Genomic DNA, 22,208 nt, shown 5'->3' with positions numbered 1-22,208 from the left:
CTCCTAAAAGTAGACAAGGACTCTGCAGAGTGGACACAGTTTGGGAGATCATTCCACCATTGTGGTACGACAGAGGAAAAGAGTCTGGCTAGTGATTTAGTCCCATGTATTGGTGGTAACACGAGGCGTCTTTCACTGGTGGCACGTAGCTGTCAAGAGAGTGTAGATCTGGATTAAGGAGTGAAAGTAGACAGGAGTCATTTGAGTTGTTTTGTAAGCCAGAAGCAAAGCTTTAAATTTGATGTGCGCTGTGGCCGGAAGCCAGTGAAGTGTGATTAGCAGCGGAGTGACATGAGCTCGTTTGGGTTGGTTAAAAACCAGACGCGCTGCAGCGTTCTGGATCATGTGCAGAGGTTTAACAGAGCATGCAGGCAGACCTGCCAGTAGGAAATTGCAGTAATCGAAGCGTGAAATGACCAGAACCTGAACCAAAAGCTGAGTCGTGTGTTCTGTCAGGAACGGTCTGATTCTCTTGATGTTGTAGAGAGCAAATCAGCAAGTACGGGCAACCGAGGCAATAATAAACTGATCCATTAATAGATCAATTAAATGATGACGATGACAATACTACTGTTAATAATAACAATAATTTTAAAAATATTTGTTGCAATGACTTCATTGTTTGATATAACAGTTAACTTGATTGTTTATTAAATAAAACTGATAAAAGTCTTGTTTAAGCTTCAACTGAAAACCATTAATGTGACATTTCCACCAGTGCAGGCACAGATACAGATAATGATGATGATATTACGAGAAACTGAGTAAGATCTAAAAACCACATCCTGCTAGTTCCAACTTCAGTATATTAGGTTCAATTGTTCAGAGACTTTAACTCTGTCAGAATACAAAAGAACTTTGGAAATAATCAGTTCCTGTAAACACATAAGAAATAATAAAGAGATGTTTTTAATTTGAAGTTAGGAAGTGTTTTCTTGCTATCCTAAATAATACCCATTAAAACACAGTGACAAGACAGATGGTTTTTACCAGCAGACTGGAATAAAAACAGAGTAGTTTACATCAGTTTGTTCTCATAATTCCTTTGGCATAAAACAAATAAACCAGTGTACTGAGACACATCAGCATAGTTTGGGTGCATGAAAATTATGCATGTGCAGATTTTGCATCTAGAAAGCTGGGTTTGATAACCCTGTGTTACCATTTTAGATGAAGTGACACAAACACATCTTCTGATTACATTTTTAATTAAAATACGAATTTATCCACAGATTAAAAATGAAAGGCAGAAAAAGCAAAATGTAGCTACAGTCAGGCACCAATGATACATGTGTTTTCATCATTTTTAACAATTGCGATAACTCAACAATAACATTATTTACTGATCATTATTTAATACTTATTTATTCAACTGAAGACAGCGGTGAGCTGAAGCGCCCACCAAAGACATTCATGGATTTTCCATTATAGATAAACCAAGTGAAGACCATAGCAGATCCTATCCCCCCTTCCCTGCACGATGCTCCTCTTACTACTTCACAAGAACTGAAGAGTTTAAAAAAGTTGCAAAATGTCCACAGAAAGAAAAAAGAACCAAAACAAAACAACACTAATTCAGTCAGAAATCAGGAGTAAGAAGAGAGTGGTATTTAATATCAGACAAGCTAGCAGTTTACTTTAAGTGGAAGTTGGGAGTGATGAACCACACACACACAAGTACTTTTTCTATCACCATTAGCCCTGAATAACAGACTGTGAAGCTGGTGCAAAGAAAACGACATGATCAACGCGCTGGAGACACGAAAAGACAAAGACATGGTATGAAAAGCAGCGTAGCAAGAGTTAAGACATCCCACCCAGTGGTGGACATGGCTTGGTGAGACATTCCGGCACTTGTGATCGGATAAAGGTGTTTTTTTTGTTTTTGTTTTTTTATGTAGGAGAGACTAAGGCAGGACACATCATTCACACAACTACAACTGCTGCACTGAATACAGCTTTCAATCTGCACCACGAGCAAATACTGCAGGTGCCCCCCAGCACCCATGAAGAAAACAGAAATATGAGGACTGGATCAGATACATACACAGGCTGATCCAGCTCAGGGAAGAAGTAAACATCTTTGGAGTGTAACTGTTGCAATTGAGCTGAAATTAGTGTAGCAACATCGAAATTTGTTAATATATGGCAACCTCTCCACCAGCTTTTTAAGGTCTGGGTGATAATAGAGTGGAGGCAAGACTCAAAACTTCTGGATCTCTTTATGGGAAGAAACCCTGAAAGCCACAAAAGTAGTGAGTACGATAAAGGTAGAGAGAAACCCTGACACTGTACATGGGAACGGTGATATTAGACCCTGTTTAAGACTGCAGAGGACAGACATGACAGACCACAGCTCCACCAGCCTTCACACTCTACAACTAAAGGAGAGATTGGGTCATATAGGTTCACGATCGTAACTATAACTGTCCTTGTGCTGTCAGAATAGAAATCCATGATATTCATGCAGTATTAACATAGGAAACAAAAACAGAACAATATCATTTCTTTGAAATGTAAATAAGTTTTTTTTTTTTTTTAGAAGAACTTGATGAGAATGGCATCTGGCAGCTGATGTATATCTTTACATTGTACTGGGATGTAAACAGATTTTTGTTAGCCTGACTGGCATGGCCCCAAACCCACACTTCAGTTCACTTTCCTCTCCCTCCCCTCCCCTTTCCTCTGTCCTCAGTCTGTAGCCTCCTCGTCTCTGTGGTGACACGAGTGCTCAGCGGATGTACACGTCCCTCCCCCAGTCATCTTGGTTCTTGTTACGGCTCATGTTGGCCCCTGTGTCTGCAGGGTCCTGGCAGTAACGTTCCCTCAGCTTGGCACGTCCATGCGGCTGCGTCTGGCTTGGTATAGGAGGGTGGTTCAGGTTTTCCTGGTCCGGCTCAGCACCTTCATCTTCCCAAGAGGCCTGTCGGCCATGATGCTGCGCCAGGTGGAGGCGGCTGCCACCACCCCCTCGGTAGGGCTCTGGTTCTTCATAAGGGTCAGTCTCAATATCCATGCAGGAGTCACCGGCTTCGGTGTAGGCAGAGTCCCGGCTTCCCTGGGTCTCGGAATCAAAGGTGTCCTGGCGTGACAGGCCTCGCCCGCTCCCTCCTCGTAGCTGACCACGAGATGATCGCAGGTACGCCTGCTGCTGATGCTGCTGCTGCTGCTGAGGCTTTCCTCCCAGGTCTGCCTGATAGTCATGCAGAGTGCTGCTCCCACCACACTCTGACAGACCCCCTTCCCGCTTCTGCTCTCCGTGCACCAGGTAAGGACCCTGCAGCGAGTCACACCCATGCCACAAAAAACAAAACCATGCAAAGACACAAACAGCAAACCAAACTGTGAGTAAATTAGTCAGCAGGATTAGCAAACAGAAAGAAGAAACAGACTATAAAAAAACATGTGTCCTCAAAGCACATTCAAAATTTGCACCTTGTACACAAACATTAGCATACACAACGTGCAAATAGTGACATGTCCAGTATTTACTCAGTTAGTAAAACAGATTAGTTCTTTTAATTTGTTAATCTAAAATTATTCCATTTCTGTGCAAATGAAAGCAAACCCAACTCCTCCTTCATCATGCTAAACAGAACATTTACCAGTTCAACAGTTTCATCTGCTGGCTGATCGAGCTCAAAGCAAAACAAGGCGGCAATTTCCCCTTTAATTATCAAATGAATGTGTCAGGTGATCTTTACATTAAAACTGTCAAACATAAATTAAGAAAAACAAACTAATTTAAAACATGAATAAGTCATGTTCTGTTTTGCATTTAATGTTGGTGCTGTCTCATAACTGCTTGTGTAAAAATACTTGACATCCCTGTGGTGCCATGCGGTCACAGACATGAATATATTTGACAATCTGCATCTCATTACGGCTAATGAGTAGCCAGTAAGGACTGATGTAGAAACAACAGTGATTAGTCTTTATGATAAACTGATTAAACAAGACGAAGTGTTAGAAAAAAACAGCCTCACTAAACTCTAAGCCTTTCTATTTGAAGAGGCGGACATGACTTGCTGTTTTCAGGGGCGGTACCATGGCAACATGGAGGAGGACAGCAAACCAGATTCAGCCTCTCAGAGAAGAAAAAGTGCTGGAGAAACGAGGCCACAGAGCTAACGAGGGCAGGGTGGGGGCAGCAGATATTATTTTACTTGTGAAAGGGAAGGGGCCTCGGGGGCAGAGGCACCAAGTCCAAAGCTTTGAGTTGTGTTTTCACAGTTCCAAACAGTGCACAGAAGGAGGCGCTGACTGCTAAGATACAACTAAAAGATTTACTTGTAGGTGTTCTTAAACTAGCTGTTCATGTGTGAGGAATTGGCTTCTCATTAGCAAATGTGTCATTTCCTAAATAGGTGTAGTTGTGTGAATCTTCGTCTTGTGTTATTATATACAGCATAAACAGGGTTTTATTACACTCTTCCTTCTCATTTAAAGAGAGCAAGCTTCCGAGTTTGGATCAAGTTGCTGGAGTGCCACTCCTTTCTGTTGGACTTCAGAGAGCATGCTCTTCCTCTTTCCCCTCACTGGCTATGGCGCCGTCCATGTCAGGCCACAGATCCATATTTCTGCGCAGGGAGGTGAGGACCTGTACCTGCAGATTGGAGACGGGCTCGGGGGAGGCAGCCAGGGCGGCCGTGGCCATGGTGCGGTTGAGCAGAGGATTGGGAGGGTTGCTGCTTGGCGGGTGTGTCGCCTTCCAGTAGGCCTCCAGGTAGTCAGCCAGGTGTTCGCAGGCATCCTCCAGCTGGTTTTCATCCAGGATGATGTCAAACAGTTCCTGCAGCACCACATTGCAACTATTAGCTTATGTTACAGAGGTGGAATTTTTTAACCAAGAGTCATTAGGTCTGCAGGCAGAACTCACTGGTGGGCATTGAGCCAACTTGTCTGCTGCAACCATCTGCACATTTAAATGTTTAGCCTGGGACTTCCCTCTGGACTTAATGAGCCTCTGGAGAACCTGCAGGGAATTAACAGCACTGTCAACTCATTCAACAGCCACCACTAATCCAAGAAAAAGGTGTTACTGAAAGATCACCAACTAAAAAGCGAAAAAAAAAGTTTATTTAAGAAAATAGAAGATTTGTTATTAAGTCACTGGTTTTCCTACCTTAGGTGAAGCTATTTTGATATAGACAATGATGGGTGCGAGGGAGGTCTTAGCTAGCTGAGAGGGGTGGTTGATGGTGTCTGCATCCAGCGCGACAAGCTGGAGGGTTCTGGCCAGCTCGAAGATACGCTCGATCTCACTCTGCACCTCAGCTGGAGACCCAGAAAACAAAACACATGAACACACCAGAACAAGAAGCAGCCAGCATTTGAAGAGATGCAGCTTTCTACAATAAGCCATTCCTCCTTTGCTTTGTACATAAATACATAAGTGACATGTTAGTATTTTCTCATGCATGCCTGAGTTGAAAAAAAAGAGAAGGAAATGAAACTTCCAAGCATATGAATTCGATTGGACCACATGTTAAGTTCCATTTACGCAAAGCGAAATGGAGCACTGCAGCATACTCATTCAGTTGCCACCTCCAGACATTTCAGATTTTCTTAAGTGCTTCGGATTGCCTTTAATTTAAAATTGTGAAGGAAGGAGGCACTTAGAAATGAGTTGCCTGTGGTACTTAGAATAGCTTAAAATAAGGGCACAATTTCTCACTAAAAACAGAAATGACACCAATAAACCCAAACAAACATGAAAAGAAAAAAAAACAAAAGAAAAAAACACGGATCGTCAGTTTTTGTTAGCACTACTAAGCACGGCAGTAATTATTCCATCAGGTGAGCAACTCAAGTCTGGTGACTTGGGCGTTTTGTTTTCATTGTTTCTCACAGCAGCCTACAAGAGCTTGTCACTTAGCATTTCAAACACAGCTCCTCATTTCATCAGCCCATTGACATGTAGGGACAGAGATTAAGAAGTGAAAACCAGAATATGAATCGCCTGCCTGGTCAAACATAATGGCCTCCATGGTGCGTGTGCAGCCAATCCAGCGGCAGGGAGAGATAACAGGGACAAGGCAATCTCCACAGATGCACCGCCTGCACACGTTTCAGCAGCGTCAAGACGGTGGAAGAATGGTGAAATAAAGATGGAGGCCAAACAGGGCTTCTGCAGATTGGTAAGTAATCTGACCTTTAACTCATATGAAGAAATAGCACGCAAAGTTTCCTTTAAGTGCTGCAAAATCTCTGTGTATTTGAATTAAGTTGCAGAGATAAACTTTCCTTCCCACCATGGGAAGACTGAGCTCATGAGGTGAGGTCCAGCTGCCATGGACGCTACCCTGAGATACGACTGCAGACACACAGAGAAGGCTTAGCATCATGGGTCACATCTTAACAGGAATGGCTGCATTTGAAAGATCTCTCTGCTCAATCCAGTTTACATTTATAGAGCGGCTTTTCTTTCCTCCCACGGATCTCTTCCTGCTTGGCTTTTGTGTCATTTTTTTCCTTTATGTTAAAAACTACAGGCTGTCACGCGGAAGCATGAGGAACAGAGAAACTGACAGGCAAGCAGACAGGCAGACAAACAATGTATGAGCGGATGATGAATACAGTTAGAAGGAAAAAAAAAGGGGGGGAGGCAGAGATGCTTCATTGTTTTGTTGCAAGCAGACCATACGTACCCAGTACGTCTGAATCAAAAGACAGAAGAGGAGGAGGGTAGTGGTGGGAGAGCAAGAGGGAGGATGGGTGAAGGGCAGAAAAGACAGGATGAAAAGAGAGAGGAGGCCAGATCAGACTTAATCAATGTAGGTTTAAAAGCTTGTAGGTTTTTTTTTTGATGAGATACATTGATGCTTCAGGTGCATGCTCTGTCCATCAGTCCAGCCACACCAGTGTCCAGAACGTCCTCAGATTTGTCATGTCAAATTATAAAGCAAATGTTCTTTTCTACTTTCACCTCGCTGACTGAAAGATGGATTCAAGGACTGTGGCTGGGTGGTGCAACAGGTGCATCAAATAACAAATAAACTTCCAACTTTATTTAGACTAAATAAAATGAGTTACAGATGCATTCTAAATGTAGTTTTTTTTGTTGTTAAATAGCAAATGAGCCTTATGGTAAACTCAAAACTAATCTGGTAAAATTGAATTTTTTTCAAAGACTAAAGCATATCTGTGTATGCAAAATCGAATGTCTGCAACATTTGGTATGTTGACGTAAGCCCACATTTTCCAGATACCCTGTTTTCACTTGCCTCAGTTACACTTCTTTTTAATTCCAGCATTTCAGAACTGGGTCTCAGTTTATCTACCAGCCCAACTAAAAAGGAAACACTTAAAACGATATAGTTATGAAACACATATAGTGGATGATGTTCAGCAACACAACACGATGAACAGAAAAGTCGTCTACTTTCCTGTTATTCTCTCCACAGTTCTTAATTGTACACTTGTTTAATAAGATCCTAATGTCATCCATTCATTTTCTATACCGCTTCAATTTATAACGTCCAATTTAGGGTCAAGAGGAAGCTGTAGCTTGTTCCTGCAATAAGAGGCAGGGTACACTCTATACAGGTTGCCAGTCTTCCGTAAAGTCTCATCTAAATGCCATTTTTTTCAGCTTTGTATCCAGTGGTAAAGAAAGTAGCTTGTCTCACCCAGGCTGGAGCGAGTACTGGAGCGCTCGATGATAGTGTGCTTGCTGGGGTTGTTCAGAACCGAGCGTTTGGCCAGAGAAATGTCTGCCGTTACCCGTGTGATGGATATCCTGGAGCGAAGAGCATGCATGTTACAGGGTTCATACAAACACATCCATCCATTTGTAAGTCATATGATGATAAGGAGCTTTCATTCTTACCTGCCTTCAAACTTGTGTTTCAGAAAGTCAAAAAGTGCTTTCTGCATCATGTCTGTCACCTGCAGCACAACATCTTACATTAGAAACGATCTGTGGAAGAAGCATCTGGTGTGAAGCATAGGTTTTCTTCCTCACCTCATAACCTTTGAGCGACGGTCCGACGAGAATGATGGGTCTCATGGAGGGAACTACATCGTACGGAGGGACATGCTCCATCTAAGCCAGGAAAGAACAGCACCAGAATTGGTTTGAGTCATGTTGTTGTTGTGTGCTTGCACGAACACGCTCACAAAGCTTACACAGATCTGCAGTCACAGTTACACTCATGCATAAATCTCCGTCCTCTTCCTCTCATGTGAGAGGTTACATTGATGGATGGCAAGTTTAGGATGTCATAGTCCATTTGTTTTATTGAGTGTTTGTGAGTCTTCAGTAGAAAGGATCAATTTTGAATTGAGAGCAGTGGCCTGTATTTCTAATTCTGCAGTCACGCATAATTAAAGAGTCTATAATTAAACCAGACGCCAGGGTGTCAGAAGAGCTCTCGTGACTGTGCTGTAGCTCTTCACAAAAAGCATCATTTTCAAAAGGATTATTTTCTATGCATCAAGATTGGGTGGAAACTGTCAAATAATAATGGTGAAACAAAACAACATTTTTTATGGATAACTGTTGTGTGTCAGTGTATAAATATGTTTATATGTTATGTGACCCACTATGGTCATGAGCTGTGGGTCGTGACCGAAAGAACGAGATCTCGTATACAGGCGGCTGAAATGAGTTTCCTCCGCAGGGTGGCCGGGCTCTCCCTTAGAGATAGGGTGAGGAGCTCAGTCATCCGGGAGGGGCTCAGAGTAGAGCCGCTGCTCCTCCGCATCGAGAGGAACCAGTTGAGGTGGCTCGGGCATCTGGTCAGGATGCCTCCTGGACGCCTCCCTGGTGAGGTGTTCTAGGCACGTCCCTCGGGGAGGAGACCCCGGGGAAGACCCAGGACACACTGGAGGGATTATATCTCTCGGCTGGCCTGGGAACGCCTCGGGATCCCCCCCGCAGAGTTGGCAAATGTGGCTGGGGAGAGGGAAGTCTGGGCTTCCCTGCTTAGGCTGCTACCCCCGCGACCCGACCCCGGATAAGCGGCAGAAGATGGATGGATGGATGGATATGTTATGTGTAAGAACGGAAGAAATAGTGAATAAAGAAAAAAATACGAACTTGGAATTTTTGAAAGATCTGTTTAGTTTTTAAATGTCAAATTTTTTTCCTAAACACCCACAGACAAGCAGTCTATACTGGACATGAATTTAAGGCTTATTTGTATATTGTAAGGAATGACTCATTTATACAAGATCCATATGCACTGCCTGCTTCAAGTGAACAGTCACGTCTTATATAGTCTGACAACAATGAAACTGGTTGTTTTGTTTTTTTGTTTTTAGATTTGTATTCCAGGCTTGCCCACTCCGCTGTGTGTGCTGTACAGCACTTCAGGCAGCAGTAAGCACTGCAGTGACCTGCTCCACTACATTACATTATATAAAGCTGAACAACGGAAGCTCATTTCACCTCATTTGTATTCACAGGAGCTAAAAATACATAGTTTAAAAGCTTCAAAACTGCTCTTGTCAATAGAGGGCAAAGCTGGACTACTTAACAAAAGAATGCTACTCATTCCTTTTGACTAGCAAGAGGACAGTTCATAATGATAGGTAGCAGGGATGATAGTGTACATGGGAGTTTCCATGTTTATAAGGGATAAATTAAATACTGCATTAAATTAAATAAACCATAAAACAATAAACTTTCTTTTCTTTTCAGTAAATACTAGAAGAGGCTTATATGATTTGTGCAAAACAAAGAAACAAACAAACAAACAAAAAAAACCAAAACAAAATCATGTCATACTGCAGAACACTGCAGAAAGGGGCCAGGAAATGTTTAATTTTGAATCCTGTCTATTTAAAGATGCACTATGTAACTTTCAGACCTCAAAGTGCTGCTCTCTGGACTCGTTTTATCGCACAATGACATCTATTATGTGTGTTTCTGAAGCAGTTGCTGCCCAGTAGTATCCCCACACTTAGAAACGGCACTATACAATGTTTTTTTCCAAACAACGTTGTAGCTGAGTTTTGCTTTATGCAACAAGTCACATGCAAACAAATGGATATAAACTTCAGCTGTTCTGAACACAGACCATTGCTGATTCAGCAAAGATGTTCAAGAAGACGCTCGGAGGAAGAGAGGAAAAGCAAGAGAGAGAGGGATGGATCAAAAGATGAGACAAGAGTCAAGATAAGCTTTTCTTTGACTGGTTGGAGAGAGCTCACTTTACAGGTAGTATGCAAGATGGATGCCGAGTTAGTCATCAGTAGCAGGCGTACTGAGATAATCAGTGATAGTTCTATAGTGCGTCTGTATTGCAAATCTGCAGAACTTTGGCAGATTCTCTTACTTTGGTTAATTTGGCATCCATATTGCATCCTGTTTCTTCTCTGAGCTCTCTCTAGCCAGTTAAAGTCAGTCCAAAGCTGACTACTGCCATATCTCTAGATCTTTCCCTTTTTCTCGTTCTTTGCTGCATAAGCCATGGTACACTTTCAAAACGCCCCGCATGTTGATATCCAGTTGCTGGTGTGTGATTTGGTGCCGCAGTTCAAAACACAGCTGTCACTTGATGCTCCGGTTTGGGGGAAAAAAAAACTTGTGAAGTGTGGTTTCTCAGCTGCAGGATGCTGCAGGGTAGCAACAGCTCCAACATGCATAATGAATGTCAGTGTGCCATCAAAACAAATCAGAAGCACAGCATTTTAAGGTCAGAAGCTTATGTAGTGTTTCCAAATGTCCTTGTCTGCTGTAATTGGTTGAAAATAGCAGGACAGCTGCTCATTTTTAAACCTAAAGGCTAAAAAATGTGTTGTGAACTTATCCCAGATTTTGGGTGTATGTTAGGACAAATCACATGTTTTATTTATTTATTTACACCACTTTGTTGTTATATATATATATATATATATATATACACATACATATACATATACATATATGTGTGAATAAATATTGATCATAGCTTCTTAGCTGCATTTTGCTGAGATATAATATCATCTCCAACATTGTGCTGATGCTGTATTCCTACAGCTATATTATTGTTCATATTGCTTACTACGAAAATAACCCTCAGACATCATACGTTGAGTGTGAATTATGCATAAAAAACAACAGAATGTGCGCTGGTGCCACTCAAAGCAGCCGTCGTGAATTAAAATGAGAGTATGTCAGGATGCATTATAGCCTCACTCTGACTAAAAGCGTGTAGGACAGATCTGCACCTGGATCTTCACACTAACAGCTGCGATACAATCTCAACGGACATGAGATAAGTGTCACCATGACTTACAAATGATTCTCTGGATATTCTGGTAAATTTGGAACCATAAAAAGCTGAGTAACCACCACAAGCCACCACAAGAGGGACTATGTGAGACAATGAAGGATGAAGAGCAACAAGAATATATGTTAGAGGTTAGTGATGAGAGCAAACCACACTCACCGACTTCTGTTTCTGTTTAGCTGGGCCACCTACAGTGTCATTCCACATAAAAGCAACAGGAGACAAAAAAAAAGCACAAAACACAAGAGCACATTTATTTATTAACAGGTTAGGATGAGGGGGAAAAATTGGGAGAGGAGCTGTTTATTGATTAGAGAAGACTGGCTGCCTCTGATTAATATCAAGCAACAGCCATTACTGAGAGTATCTGTTAGTTCAATGCCTCTCCCAGCTGATCAAGCACAGAACCACACATCCAAACATATGTCGGCAAAACCTTCGAGACCTAAACCTGAGGAGCCAAATGGGGTTAGCTTTGGAGGCTAAAGTAGTGTGAAGGATAGTTAAGTTGAGAAATATTAGTGAGAAACTGGGAAGGGAAGGAAAAATGACACCTGACCACATCTTTCAGAACAAGTGCAGGATGGAAAGGGGGCTTAGAAGATAAGCGTCAGGCCCCTAATGTTACCTTCTTAAAGAAGGGCAGTCGGTGGACGTTGGCCTGGGGGGACGTTACACTGCCTGACATGCCCTTGGAGGAGCGAGGGTCACCCTGGGACTCAGGGGGCTCCTCAGCATCCAGGTCGAGGGGGTCAACGTCAAAGGCCACCGTGGACATGTCCACGTGAGCTGATGATGGGGTGGTTTGGTGGAACAGAGACCGCAGAAGACGATGAAGAGGAGAGAGCAGCATGAAGAGAAGGGAAAGGACAGGGAAGAAATAAGAAAGGAAAAGCAAAAGGGGGGAGAATGAATAAAAGGAAGGATGTGAGAGAAACCCACACGGGGGAAAGAGATGGCAAGATAGCAATTGAAAAGGGAGAAATAGTATGATTTAAACAGCTTAAAGAAAGAACACATCAGATAATCATGAAGCAAAGCACAGATGTAGCGTGTAATAAGAACGGCAAAGAAAGTGAATTCAGTGTGAAAGCAACGAAACTTGAAGTGTTGATGTGAAAAAAGTGTGGAAAGAGGAAGGGCTGCGATGAATCTGAGAGAATGTAGATGGAGGGAAAAAAGGAACCAAGCTAAGAAGGACTGTAGGGTTTTGTTGTTGTTGGTGGGTTGGTATGACAGGAATCTTATTTTAAAGATTAACTTAGGGACTGAATATAAGGGCAGACATTGATATAACAAGTTTGGCCAATAGCTTGTCAGCATCACCACAAAAAACTGGAAACAGGAGAGACTGGCAGCTTCAAACTGTGATTAAATCTACATACCTGTAACATAAGCCACAACAAGCAGACTTCTGAAGGTGACTTCATATTTAATGCTCAGAACTTGAATACGTTTCCTGAAATTTGAACTTTTTGACCCTTTGTTTGCAGTATTGCCACTTCAGTAGACATTAGGAGAGTAACCCAACACACTGCCACTCACTGAAGACAACAAAATTATACAAGTCATTTTTTTATAGAATATTTCTACTATATAGAAACAACAATATATTATTTAATAAATATTTCTATAAGAATGATATATAAACCAAAAATAAAGTCAAACAACATTAAAGACAAAAGAAAGTGTCTCTGTGCATGTCTGTAGAAGTAAAATATTGCCTGTGAAATCAATGTGGGATTGTTTTTTTTTTTTTAAATAATTTATTTACCAGAGGGTTAACCTGAAGTCAGGTCAGCATCTTCAGATGTACCAGACTGATGTAGTTTCCACTATAAACTTCAGCTCAGTGATTCTATAGTTCACACCATTGATAGCCTATCCCAGATATTTGTTTTCCCCTATTTTCACTTCCGAGAGGCAGCTCTGTGTCACCCCAGATGCACACTCACACAAGCCAGACATGCTTAACAAGTTTAATCAACGTGGATTATTCACATTTCTATTTCAGTCGCATCCTGCGTGCTAATGACAGACCTCCTAAGACCTCTCACACAGCAATCCACTGAGACACGCTGTGATTTATCATCATGCCTGAATAACCAGACAATTAATATCTTCATCTAAATATCCGGCGTTAGTTTAATATCCCTCGCTTTCACTGTCAGAACTGCTTAGAAATGATGAGACTGGAAGGGGAGACCATGTGATCTTACCTGTACCAGGAGGGGTGGGCCTGCGGGTTCCTGTAGCAACATCAAGACTTGAACTTCCTCCTGATTTACTGCAATCATAAACATGATGATCATATCAATCCAGGTCATAGTAAATATTATTAAAACCATTATAATAAATACAGAAAACCCAGGACTCTGTATCGACAGAGGCTAGAGAGACTCGTGTACATACTGTAGTTTCACAGAGGAATAAAGTGAGTCATGGCAGCGCTTTTGTCTATTTCAGGATGATTTACATTGCCAGGTAGATGAAGAATGACTCATGTTTGCACTACTGACACTGTAGATAAAGAGCACCTTTCATATTTACCTGGAGCTGAGCCGGTTTTGTCTCATCCGTTGCTCCTGCAGCAGACGGGTGTTCTCCAGTTTGACTGGGCTGGGAATGAAGCCCACCTCGCAGCCCTCTTTCACTAGACGGCCAATCCACCAGTCGTTGTTGTACTTCTGCATAACACACCAGGCAGCAGTAAACAAATTAGTTTTGTCCCACACATTCGGTAGAGTTTACCACTAGTATTTTGTTACACGAATTAAACACTCATTTCTGTAATCAGCACAAAGTTACACTCTGGTCCTCACATGGCTGCCACAATATGGATTTCTGAAAACTTATTTATTTCCACTGTATTTGGATCACCTATCTGTCGCTGCACTGCAGCTTGTGTTCCTGCCAACACCCACTCATAGCCTGGCTATGTGCAGTAAGATGCAGCAAAGCATGAACCTTTGTTGGCTTTCCACCCACTATCTCTGCCAGTTGCTTAAATGGAGAGAAGCCTGAAGCCCCGATCTTGAAATCCTCCACCCGGCACCATCCAGGGTCTTCTGAAAGTGTGCTAGCTTTAGATGAAATTTAAGTTCTGAATTTCACAAACTACTGTCTAATAAAAATCTGTAGTTGAGTGAGAGCTGTGTTTTTAAATGATGGTACAAGCGCTCAAAATACCATGTTTGGCTGTTCAAACCTCTTTAATGTGTAAGAAGTCTTTGGCTTCAAAGGAAATGGCCATGCCCTGCACAGGAACATCATCATTGGGGCCTGGGTTGTACCCGACGTTTGTGCGCACAGCAAATGCCACTGGTTTGGTCTGAAAGCCGTGATAGAAAAAACAGAAACGTGGCATTTAGGGGGTCCTGAAGAGTTGTAGCAGTGTCAAAGTTTTCAACGTAAACAATAAGCACGCTGTGCATGTGATTCATGTGCCACAGATGAGCAATGTGCCACACCTTTGCTTTCTCAAGTGTGGCAAGAGCCTGTCTGTCAGCCTCCTTCCTCAAAGCCTCAGGATCCTCCTCCAGGGACACATCCGAGTCCGACGGCCTGCTGGTGTAGGAGTCTGCAGAGCCCTGAAATACACAAGAATGAAAAAAAAAAAACTGATAAGAGAAGAACACAAGAATAAATCGCCTTGTGGAGCTCCACGTACTGAAAGTCTGACCAGATGAGCCATTCGTTCATCTCCTATTCCTTCTCGACTGCTGTTGTCTTGGATTGCATTCTACTGTACATTCACACACACATCCCGGTCCTGAGCTGTCAAGACTGCTTCGATAAGTGAAACCTACACAAACACAAAAGGGGCCCCCTGGCCTTCATATTGCATGTAAGCTGACTCTGTGTAATTGCAGGTGGAAAGGATGTATAACAACTGAACACAATTTTCACTGCAGCTCCAGAGCTGTTCAGGTCTTAAACTTTTATGCAAAGAGACAATAGATTCAGCACGTGGGTGTGTCAAGTACAGGAACATGGACAGAGAGGAAAAAAATGTTCTAACGACCGCTTATAATATCAGTAAGGATATAAATTTCTCATGAAGTGGCTACAGTTTCCAACACATCCACCACTCATGAACTGTAACTTGACACTCTCCTGCTGACCCTGATCTAGACTCTCATGCCACAATAAAGCCCTGCAGCTCTTCTGAGCCTGCATGTACCGTTCGACTTCTGAAGAGTTTGACTGTTCGATTTATATAACAATCCCACTTGTTCTCCTGTTGCTGGTTTTTTTTTCTAAATGACAGACTGTTCAGCACTCTGTGGGAGGTACTGACAGGAATGTGAACAGCTGAATGTGCTAGGCAGAAGAAGTGAGTCATTAGGTGTAGGTTTTTAAAATAGAGGTGAGAATGCATGAAGATGACACAAACCATATGTAATGATGATTGAAAATTCACACTCAGCGAGAACGACAGATGTCTCTGGTTTGTTGCCCGGCATTGTTTAGAGATTTGTTTCAGAACTTTGATTCAGCGTCAGGAATGTGTTTCAGACCGTTTTATTCAGTGCATCACTGCAGAAAAAGTTCCTAAATTCAGTATAATTTGAAGTTTGATACATTTTCAAAATGTTTATGAGACAATTTAAGTCAAATATGACCAAGTATGAAAACTTTTTCCAGTTAGGGGACAAAGATATTTTCTATGTATTTCAAGTTTTACAGAAAACCACTTCAAACCTGAACATCTTGCTTATGTGCAGCTGTATGCAGCAATGTTTCCCATTGGACCCTGATCAGAAGAACTAGCGCCCCTACTTGACACTTGACACTGCAGGTTAACATAGAAGAGTAAGTTCAAACTCTGCTACTGTAAATGACTTTAAAACAGAAGCCACATAAACGTTGACGTTAGAAGAGGAACCAGAATTATTGTACATAAAGTTAAAAAGAAATCCAGAAATTTGAACAAAGTCATGATCATTTACTTTTCTTTTTTTTTAAACTTATTTCTCAGGCCTCTTGAAGGAAAACTAAGCCATAATCCACCTTTCAGTCTTTATTACCGCATGGTTTAGCAGTACCCAGGGTTAATAACAAATGTTGTCAAGATGATAATAAGATGTTTATTACTGAAAACCACAACATTATAGATAAAGAATTAACTCTTTTCTAACCAGTAAATATTGCACAAATGCAGCTTTCTTTTATACAGATGTATTTTCAGGTCAAGGCACAGAGTTTTTTATTTTTCCATTTTCTTTTTTCTTTTTATTTTTTAAATAAAATTATGCCATCTGTCTTTTTTAGTTTTATTTTATTAGCTTGCTTGGTCACATGTTTGGACTATTTTGGATATGCACTTTCTCTGGTTACAGAGGTGGCTGTGATTCAGGAAACAGAGCGGGTCTGGTACTAACTGGAGGGTTGGTAATCCTCTGCCTCACTAGTCTACATGTTTGAGCATCTTTAAGAAAGATACTGACCTCCACAACTATTCCAGATGAAATCGCTGTTGTGACACGTTTTAAAAAAACAAATAAGACTGCAAATATAAATCCATTTCATACACCTTCTTGGCTCTTTTTGTGAGTTTGTTCTTTAATAGAGATTAACATTTCATAATACCCTGAATTGGACTAAGCGGTGTAGAAAACAAATGAATGAATTAAGGTTAATATTTATAATAATACGATTAATTAGTGGAGGGCTTTCCAAGTTTTAACATTTCTGGTATTAAAATGCTTCTCTACTTGGATCCTCCACTTGTGATCAGAAAATCACAACTGATAAGCTAATCTGCTTATATATAACAACTATCAGCTGAGGAAAAAACCTTATATCTATAGGTCTGCTGATGTTTCCGTAAAATCGTGCCTGTATTCAGCGACCCGTAGTAGAGTTCTGCATCAGTTTACACATTCACATGTTTCAGATTTGTCAAAGTCACATTTTCTGGTGAATTCTTTTGCAAATATTTCAATGAGCTCAGTTATGTAACAGACATGATGTGAAAAAGAAAAGTAGCATAAAATGAATGATTTTTGTCGATGCTGCAGGGCTCAGTACCGCTGCAGTGTTACTGAAATAAACTGAAGCTTTTAAACCATGCAACTTTCTTCATTCTCAGTCAGTAAAAAGCAACTTTACTTCATGTTGCACATGCATAAGCTGTGGATTCTTGCGTAAATTGCAACAATCAACACCACTCCATGTAAAGTCTTGCTTTGTTGCAGTACTTCTGAGGAACAGAAATATGTGTTGCTCAGTTGTAAACATTCTGGGTCAGGTCCATGAAAAGGTGACTCCCAAGACCAGTAGGGAAGGTCTGGCGCTTTAGTGTTATACTCGCATACATTTGGTTCATGGGAGATGTAGACATGTAGCTTAAAAGATGACCTGGAATGTTTCTTTAATGACGAAAATGTATTTTTACTGTTTTTTTTCTCCCTTAGATCTGGAAGAAATGCTTTTGTGGAATCTGTGGGAAGGCAAACCTTTAATGCAGACGAGGGCGGATTTGGGTAAAGATTATTGGAAAATATGACAATGATGGTCTGGAACATGGCCTGAGCCATCAGTTTCGAACACTTCCTCTAATTGTCCTGAGCATCTTGAGCCTAAACTGCAAAATCGCTCTTGTAAGCACAGAGATTTCATTTAAACTCTAATATCTGCATTTTGTTGTGTCTGATTCTAAAGATATCCTGGAAGCCTTTTGGTAAAGTGCATACTGTGTCACTGCAGCGCCTCGGGTTTGATTTCAGCTCAAAGTCTTTATTGCGGGCCATATATCTTCTCTCGCTGGCCATGTTTCCTTTTACAAATGACTTTCAAGTAGAAGCAAAACGCTGAAGTGCATAAAAAAATCTTTAAAAAAAAAAAAAAAAAAAAAAAAAGCATCTTATAGAGAATAAATACTCAAATTAATTCATGTGTATAAATATATTCAGAGAAAAAACTGGTCATGTGTGAAACATCTTGTGTGTGTGTGTGTGTGTGTGTGTGTGTGTGTGTGTGTGTGTGTGTGTGAGTGTTTGTACATGCATTTACGTGTGATTAATCCTTTCTACGCCTCTCATTACCATCCATGTGTCTCTGCATGATTTGAAATGAAACGACAAACACTATTGTTGATTCTAGCTCTGCCACCTGTCGCATCGAGCCGCTCAGTGACTTGGCAACAGTGCATTGAATGTAGACACTCCCCATTACCACGGTGATGGCTGGTTACTCGGCGCATCCTCCAGCATTCACAACCATTCCCACTTCCTGTTTCATTTACCCAAGCACTCAAAGTGATGGTCGACATCCCACTCAAGTAGGAGGACTGATACTGCGAGTGTCATACAGCATCTGATGAGGACAACAACAGCAGCCCCCACTTAGTGACTGAGTCATGTTGTGAACCATGCAGGTGCATCCCTGCACAGAGCACTGAGGAGGTTGACGGGAAACCCACAGGGATGGTTTTTAGAGAAAAAAAAAGGATGAAATGACATATAAAAGAAAATCTTGGACTAACCCGCTTGCTACCAGAGGTGATGATACAGCCAGAGCGAGATGAAGTAGGAAGGGTGACCAACAATTACGTCTATTATTGTATCTCTGAATCACCCATCTATTCGATTCACGCCACATTGAAAGAGAAGAACGAGAGAGAGTACTGAGTAAAAACTAGTGAGTAAAATCGACTGTTCTGCCCTGAAACCCAGCAGAATGTGCTGACAAAGTTAACGCACGCATGAACGGCACATTGTAATTTCTGAGACTTTTCATGCCGTCTTCTTCTTCTTCTATCTTATGTCATTTGGCTGTGTCTCTAATTTAGCTGCTTGCTTCACCTCACATTCAGCTCCTGTTCAAAATAACTACAGGCCACCTGATGGCAGAGCTGCTTTCCTATTGGTCGGGCCACAGAAGAGACCTCAGCAGTGTCATAGTAACCATACTGCAGCTTGTCACAGGCACCCAGTAGGGGCTGCAAGAGGAAGGGGATGGAGAGAAGTTTTAGAAACAAAGAATAAGTACAAATAAATTAATAAAACAAACAGCAAGGAAGCTGCATGTTAGCTCTCTGGTTCTCGCAAGGAAAGGGTTACAGAGGTGAAGCCATGGAGGTTTGAGTCTAGCACAACACGATGGCATTCGATCGCCTTTTCAAACAGGAAACTATCTTTTCTCTTTTTTTTAAATTGAAGTTTAAATCTAATGGCAAAAGGTGATGAACTGTTTACTCCATTTTCTGCAGAATGGCTGCCACCATGATAGATTTACACCTCCTGAACACTGATGTTGAATAAATGGATTCAGGAAAAGGGAGCAACAGAACAGACCGGGGTAATAGGATAAGGAGTGAGGGCGGGATGGCAAAAGACAAATGTTTTAAATAATGAGAGCTGAAAAGGGTCACCCTCCAGCAAGGAACCCAGTTCAGCAGTTTTTTTCCCCTGATACAACAATAAAAGGAAATGAGAAGGAAAGGAGCAGCTGGATGAAGTAAAGCTTTTTTTTTTTTTTTTTTTTTTAACAAGACTATGAAAAAAAATAATTTTGCAGGATAGTTTTGTAATCATTCTTCTATTTCAGTTATTTAGAAAGCATAGCAAAACATTGACACCGTCTCTGTATTTGTCCCACGTAACAGGGCAGAGTTGAAAGATTCGAAGCTGTTAGTGGCAGAAGCCGCAAGAACATCGCTGGAGGTGTTGTCAGACTTTGCAATGCATGACTAAGAAGTGATTACCACCAGAGAGCTAACACATACTGCAACCTTCTGCCCTGACAATTACACAGATAAAAATATATTCACACTTCTCACTTCAGATGAAGTGAAAATTTTAAAAAAGAAGCAAAAGTGAGAACATTTGTTATCTTTTCTTGGTTTATCTCCATGTCTCCTCAGATGCGCAGTCATCACACGCTACAGAAAAGAGGAAAACATCGTCTCAATCTATCCTCAGCTCTGCTGTATATATGCACATCCCAGATTAAGAAAGAAGAAGCTGGCGTAAAAAGGGGAAGAGAAGAAATATCTGTCCCACGGGACGGCCACACGTACAAAGGACAGGTTTCCTGTCTGAAGCTCTGGCTGGTGGCTTCAAGTGACCATATTCCTTTTTTTCTGTCACGGCAGTGTCATGGCAACCAGCTGGACGTTGTGGAAATAACCAGAAAGATGAGTCATGTACTGGACTGAGCTGAAATCCCCATTTTCACAAAGCACAGGAGGGAATCCAAGAGCAGGGGCAGTTCAAGCAGTTTTAATGACTTTTTGGTAACAAAATCCAACTATAAATATTATTTAGCTGTTTATATCTGAATTATTGAGTCAACATCAATATCATTTTATGTAGAAAAGATTAGTTATGATTTAAGATAACTAATAGTATAGAAATTCACTGATAGGTGACATATGTTCATTGAAGATTATGTTAAATTTAGGTGGATGCTTTGGTTTCTATGGATTAGTCAGGGGAAAAAAAACACAAACACCACTCCCCCATGGAAATCAGTCTCCTCCATCAACTAGGCATAAGCTCACTAAGGGGGATGATGAGCACAAAGGAGAATTTCACGTCTTAAAATCAAGGAAAAATGTTTGTTGGTCGGTGAAGGCATCACCTCAAAACAGTCATGTTCTGTCAGAGGGAACATAGTTTACTGTGTTGTTAACTGATAACAAGACAATGGTGTTCCAGGGAGAGGAATATTATCAGCAATCATTTGCTGGTTAATGAGCTGCATGAACATACTCAGCAGTCATTAACTTTATTAACAATTTTAGATTAACATGCAAAAAACCCCGTTGTGTTCATATTCACTGTGTAATTGAGATGCTGGATCTAAATGACTCTGCCTACTATTCGCACCACTGCCGCGTTCAGGCTCGGTGAGAGTGGAGAAAACTTTATGTTAAAGCTGGAAATACTGAGTATAAAACTGGTGATGTTACTTTTCAATCACTTGTTCTAAAGTTATGTTAATCAACTCATTACTGGACAGCTCAGATTTATAAGTGGATAAAAAAATAACTGTTCCAGATGTTAAACAGGAACCAGAATTTATAAACAATGGCCAAATGAAAGAAATTAAACCATGAAACTGGACTTTGTGTCATTCTTGTGTCTCAGTGTCATGACAATCAGATCCAACCCAGGCTTGTCAGTGACAGGGGGATCAGCGTAGAAAGAAGCCCCCTATAATGGCCACAATGCTGTGATAGGACAGACAGTGCACATAGCAGCAGAGGCAACCAGTGGGACTGGAAGTCTAATTAAAAACACAGCGCCTTTCCAGCAGCTGTGGCCCGACCCAAAATGGAATCACACAGTATGTTGGGAAGAGGGAGAGTACAGAGTCACAGAGAAGGATGGAAAACACCATCAGAACATGACAGACACTCGTATTTCTAAGCAAAAACGTTAACCAAAGCTTGAAACTAATTTCTCTGACACACTAGGCAAGAAACTCATTTCCACATAGTTTCATAACATGCTTCCAGTACAGTCAGATGCGGCCAAACGTGCACGGCTTGGCGACTTTTCCAGTCTTCTTACCATTACGGGCCTTTGAATCCTCTCAGTCCTCTCCATACCACGTTTGCCACACCACGGCAAACCAAGGAGTCAACGCCAGACTCCACGGACAGAGTTACAGTGTTGAGTGTGTGTGTGTGTGTGTGTATGAAATATCTGCCTGTCAGCTTAACAAGTGCAAGTATATGTTTGTGAATGTGTGTGTGTAGTGTGTATGATAAGAGAGAAAGCCAGAAAAGAGCGCTGTATGTGTGAAACTAAGAGACCGCTCTCTTAACCTCCAACCACTTCACACACACACACACACACACACGCCCACCCCCTTCACCTCCACCACCCAGAGGAACGTGAACCTTGTGTAGAGGAAGGGAGCTAGAGCTGGCTGGGGGTCAGGTTGCAGGACTTGTGCTACATGTGCAAACTGGGGGAATATATTTAGCCCTGGCTGGGCAGAAACAGGGACGTGAACGCACTGAGACCCAGAAGG

The 22,208-nt window shown here is 41.6% G+C and overlaps 1 protein-coding gene across 1 annotated transcript; it reads right to left on the bottom strand.

Annotated features, from left to right (window-relative positions):
* Positions 1-690: 690 nt before the first annotated feature.
* On the bottom strand, positions 691-22,031 carry cacnb1 (calcium channel, voltage-dependent, beta 1 subunit). Its single transcript, XM_079253603.1, has 13 exons — positions 21,743-22,031; positions 14,690-14,809; positions 14,428-14,550; positions 13,770-13,906; positions 13,439-13,506; positions 11,848-12,008; positions 7,967-8,047; positions 7,832-7,890; positions 7,632-7,741; positions 5,126-5,277; positions 4,880-4,975; positions 4,601-4,792; positions 691-3,277 (listed from the first exon to the last, which is right to left on the bottom strand). The coding sequence occupies exons 1-13, from the start codon at positions 21,776-21,778 to the stop codon at positions 2,732-2,734; spliced, it is 1,881 nt and encodes a 626-aa protein (XP_079109729.1). The 5' UTR covers positions 21,779-22,031; the 3' UTR covers positions 691-2,731.
* Between the last annotated feature and the right edge of the window lie 177 nt (positions 22,032-22,208).

Source organism: Telmatherina bonti, assembly GCF_933228915.1.
Source record: "Telmatherina bonti genome assembly, chromosome: 14".
In the NCBI taxonomy this organism is placed as follows: domain Eukaryota; kingdom Metazoa; phylum Chordata; class Actinopteri; order Atheriniformes; family Telmatherinidae; genus Telmatherina; species Telmatherina bonti.
Note: the sequence above shows the minus strand (reverse complement) of the source record. Positions and strands in the feature narration are given on the sequence as shown.

Bases quoted from the DNA above. Each gene is read 5' to 3' on its own strand.
- cacnb1 (XM_079253603.1), bottom strand. From the start codon at position 21,778: ATGGAGAGGACTGAGAGGATTCAAAGGCCCGTAATG. The intron at 8,048-11,847 runs GTAACATTAGGG...TTCCTGGCTTAG, and splicing joins GACTGCCCTTCTTTAAGAAG to ATGGAGCATGTCCCTCCGTA. The intron at 4,793-4,879 runs GTGAGTTCTGCC...GTGGTGCTGCAG, and splicing joins AGTTGGCTCAATGCCCACCA to GAACTGTTTGACATCATCCT.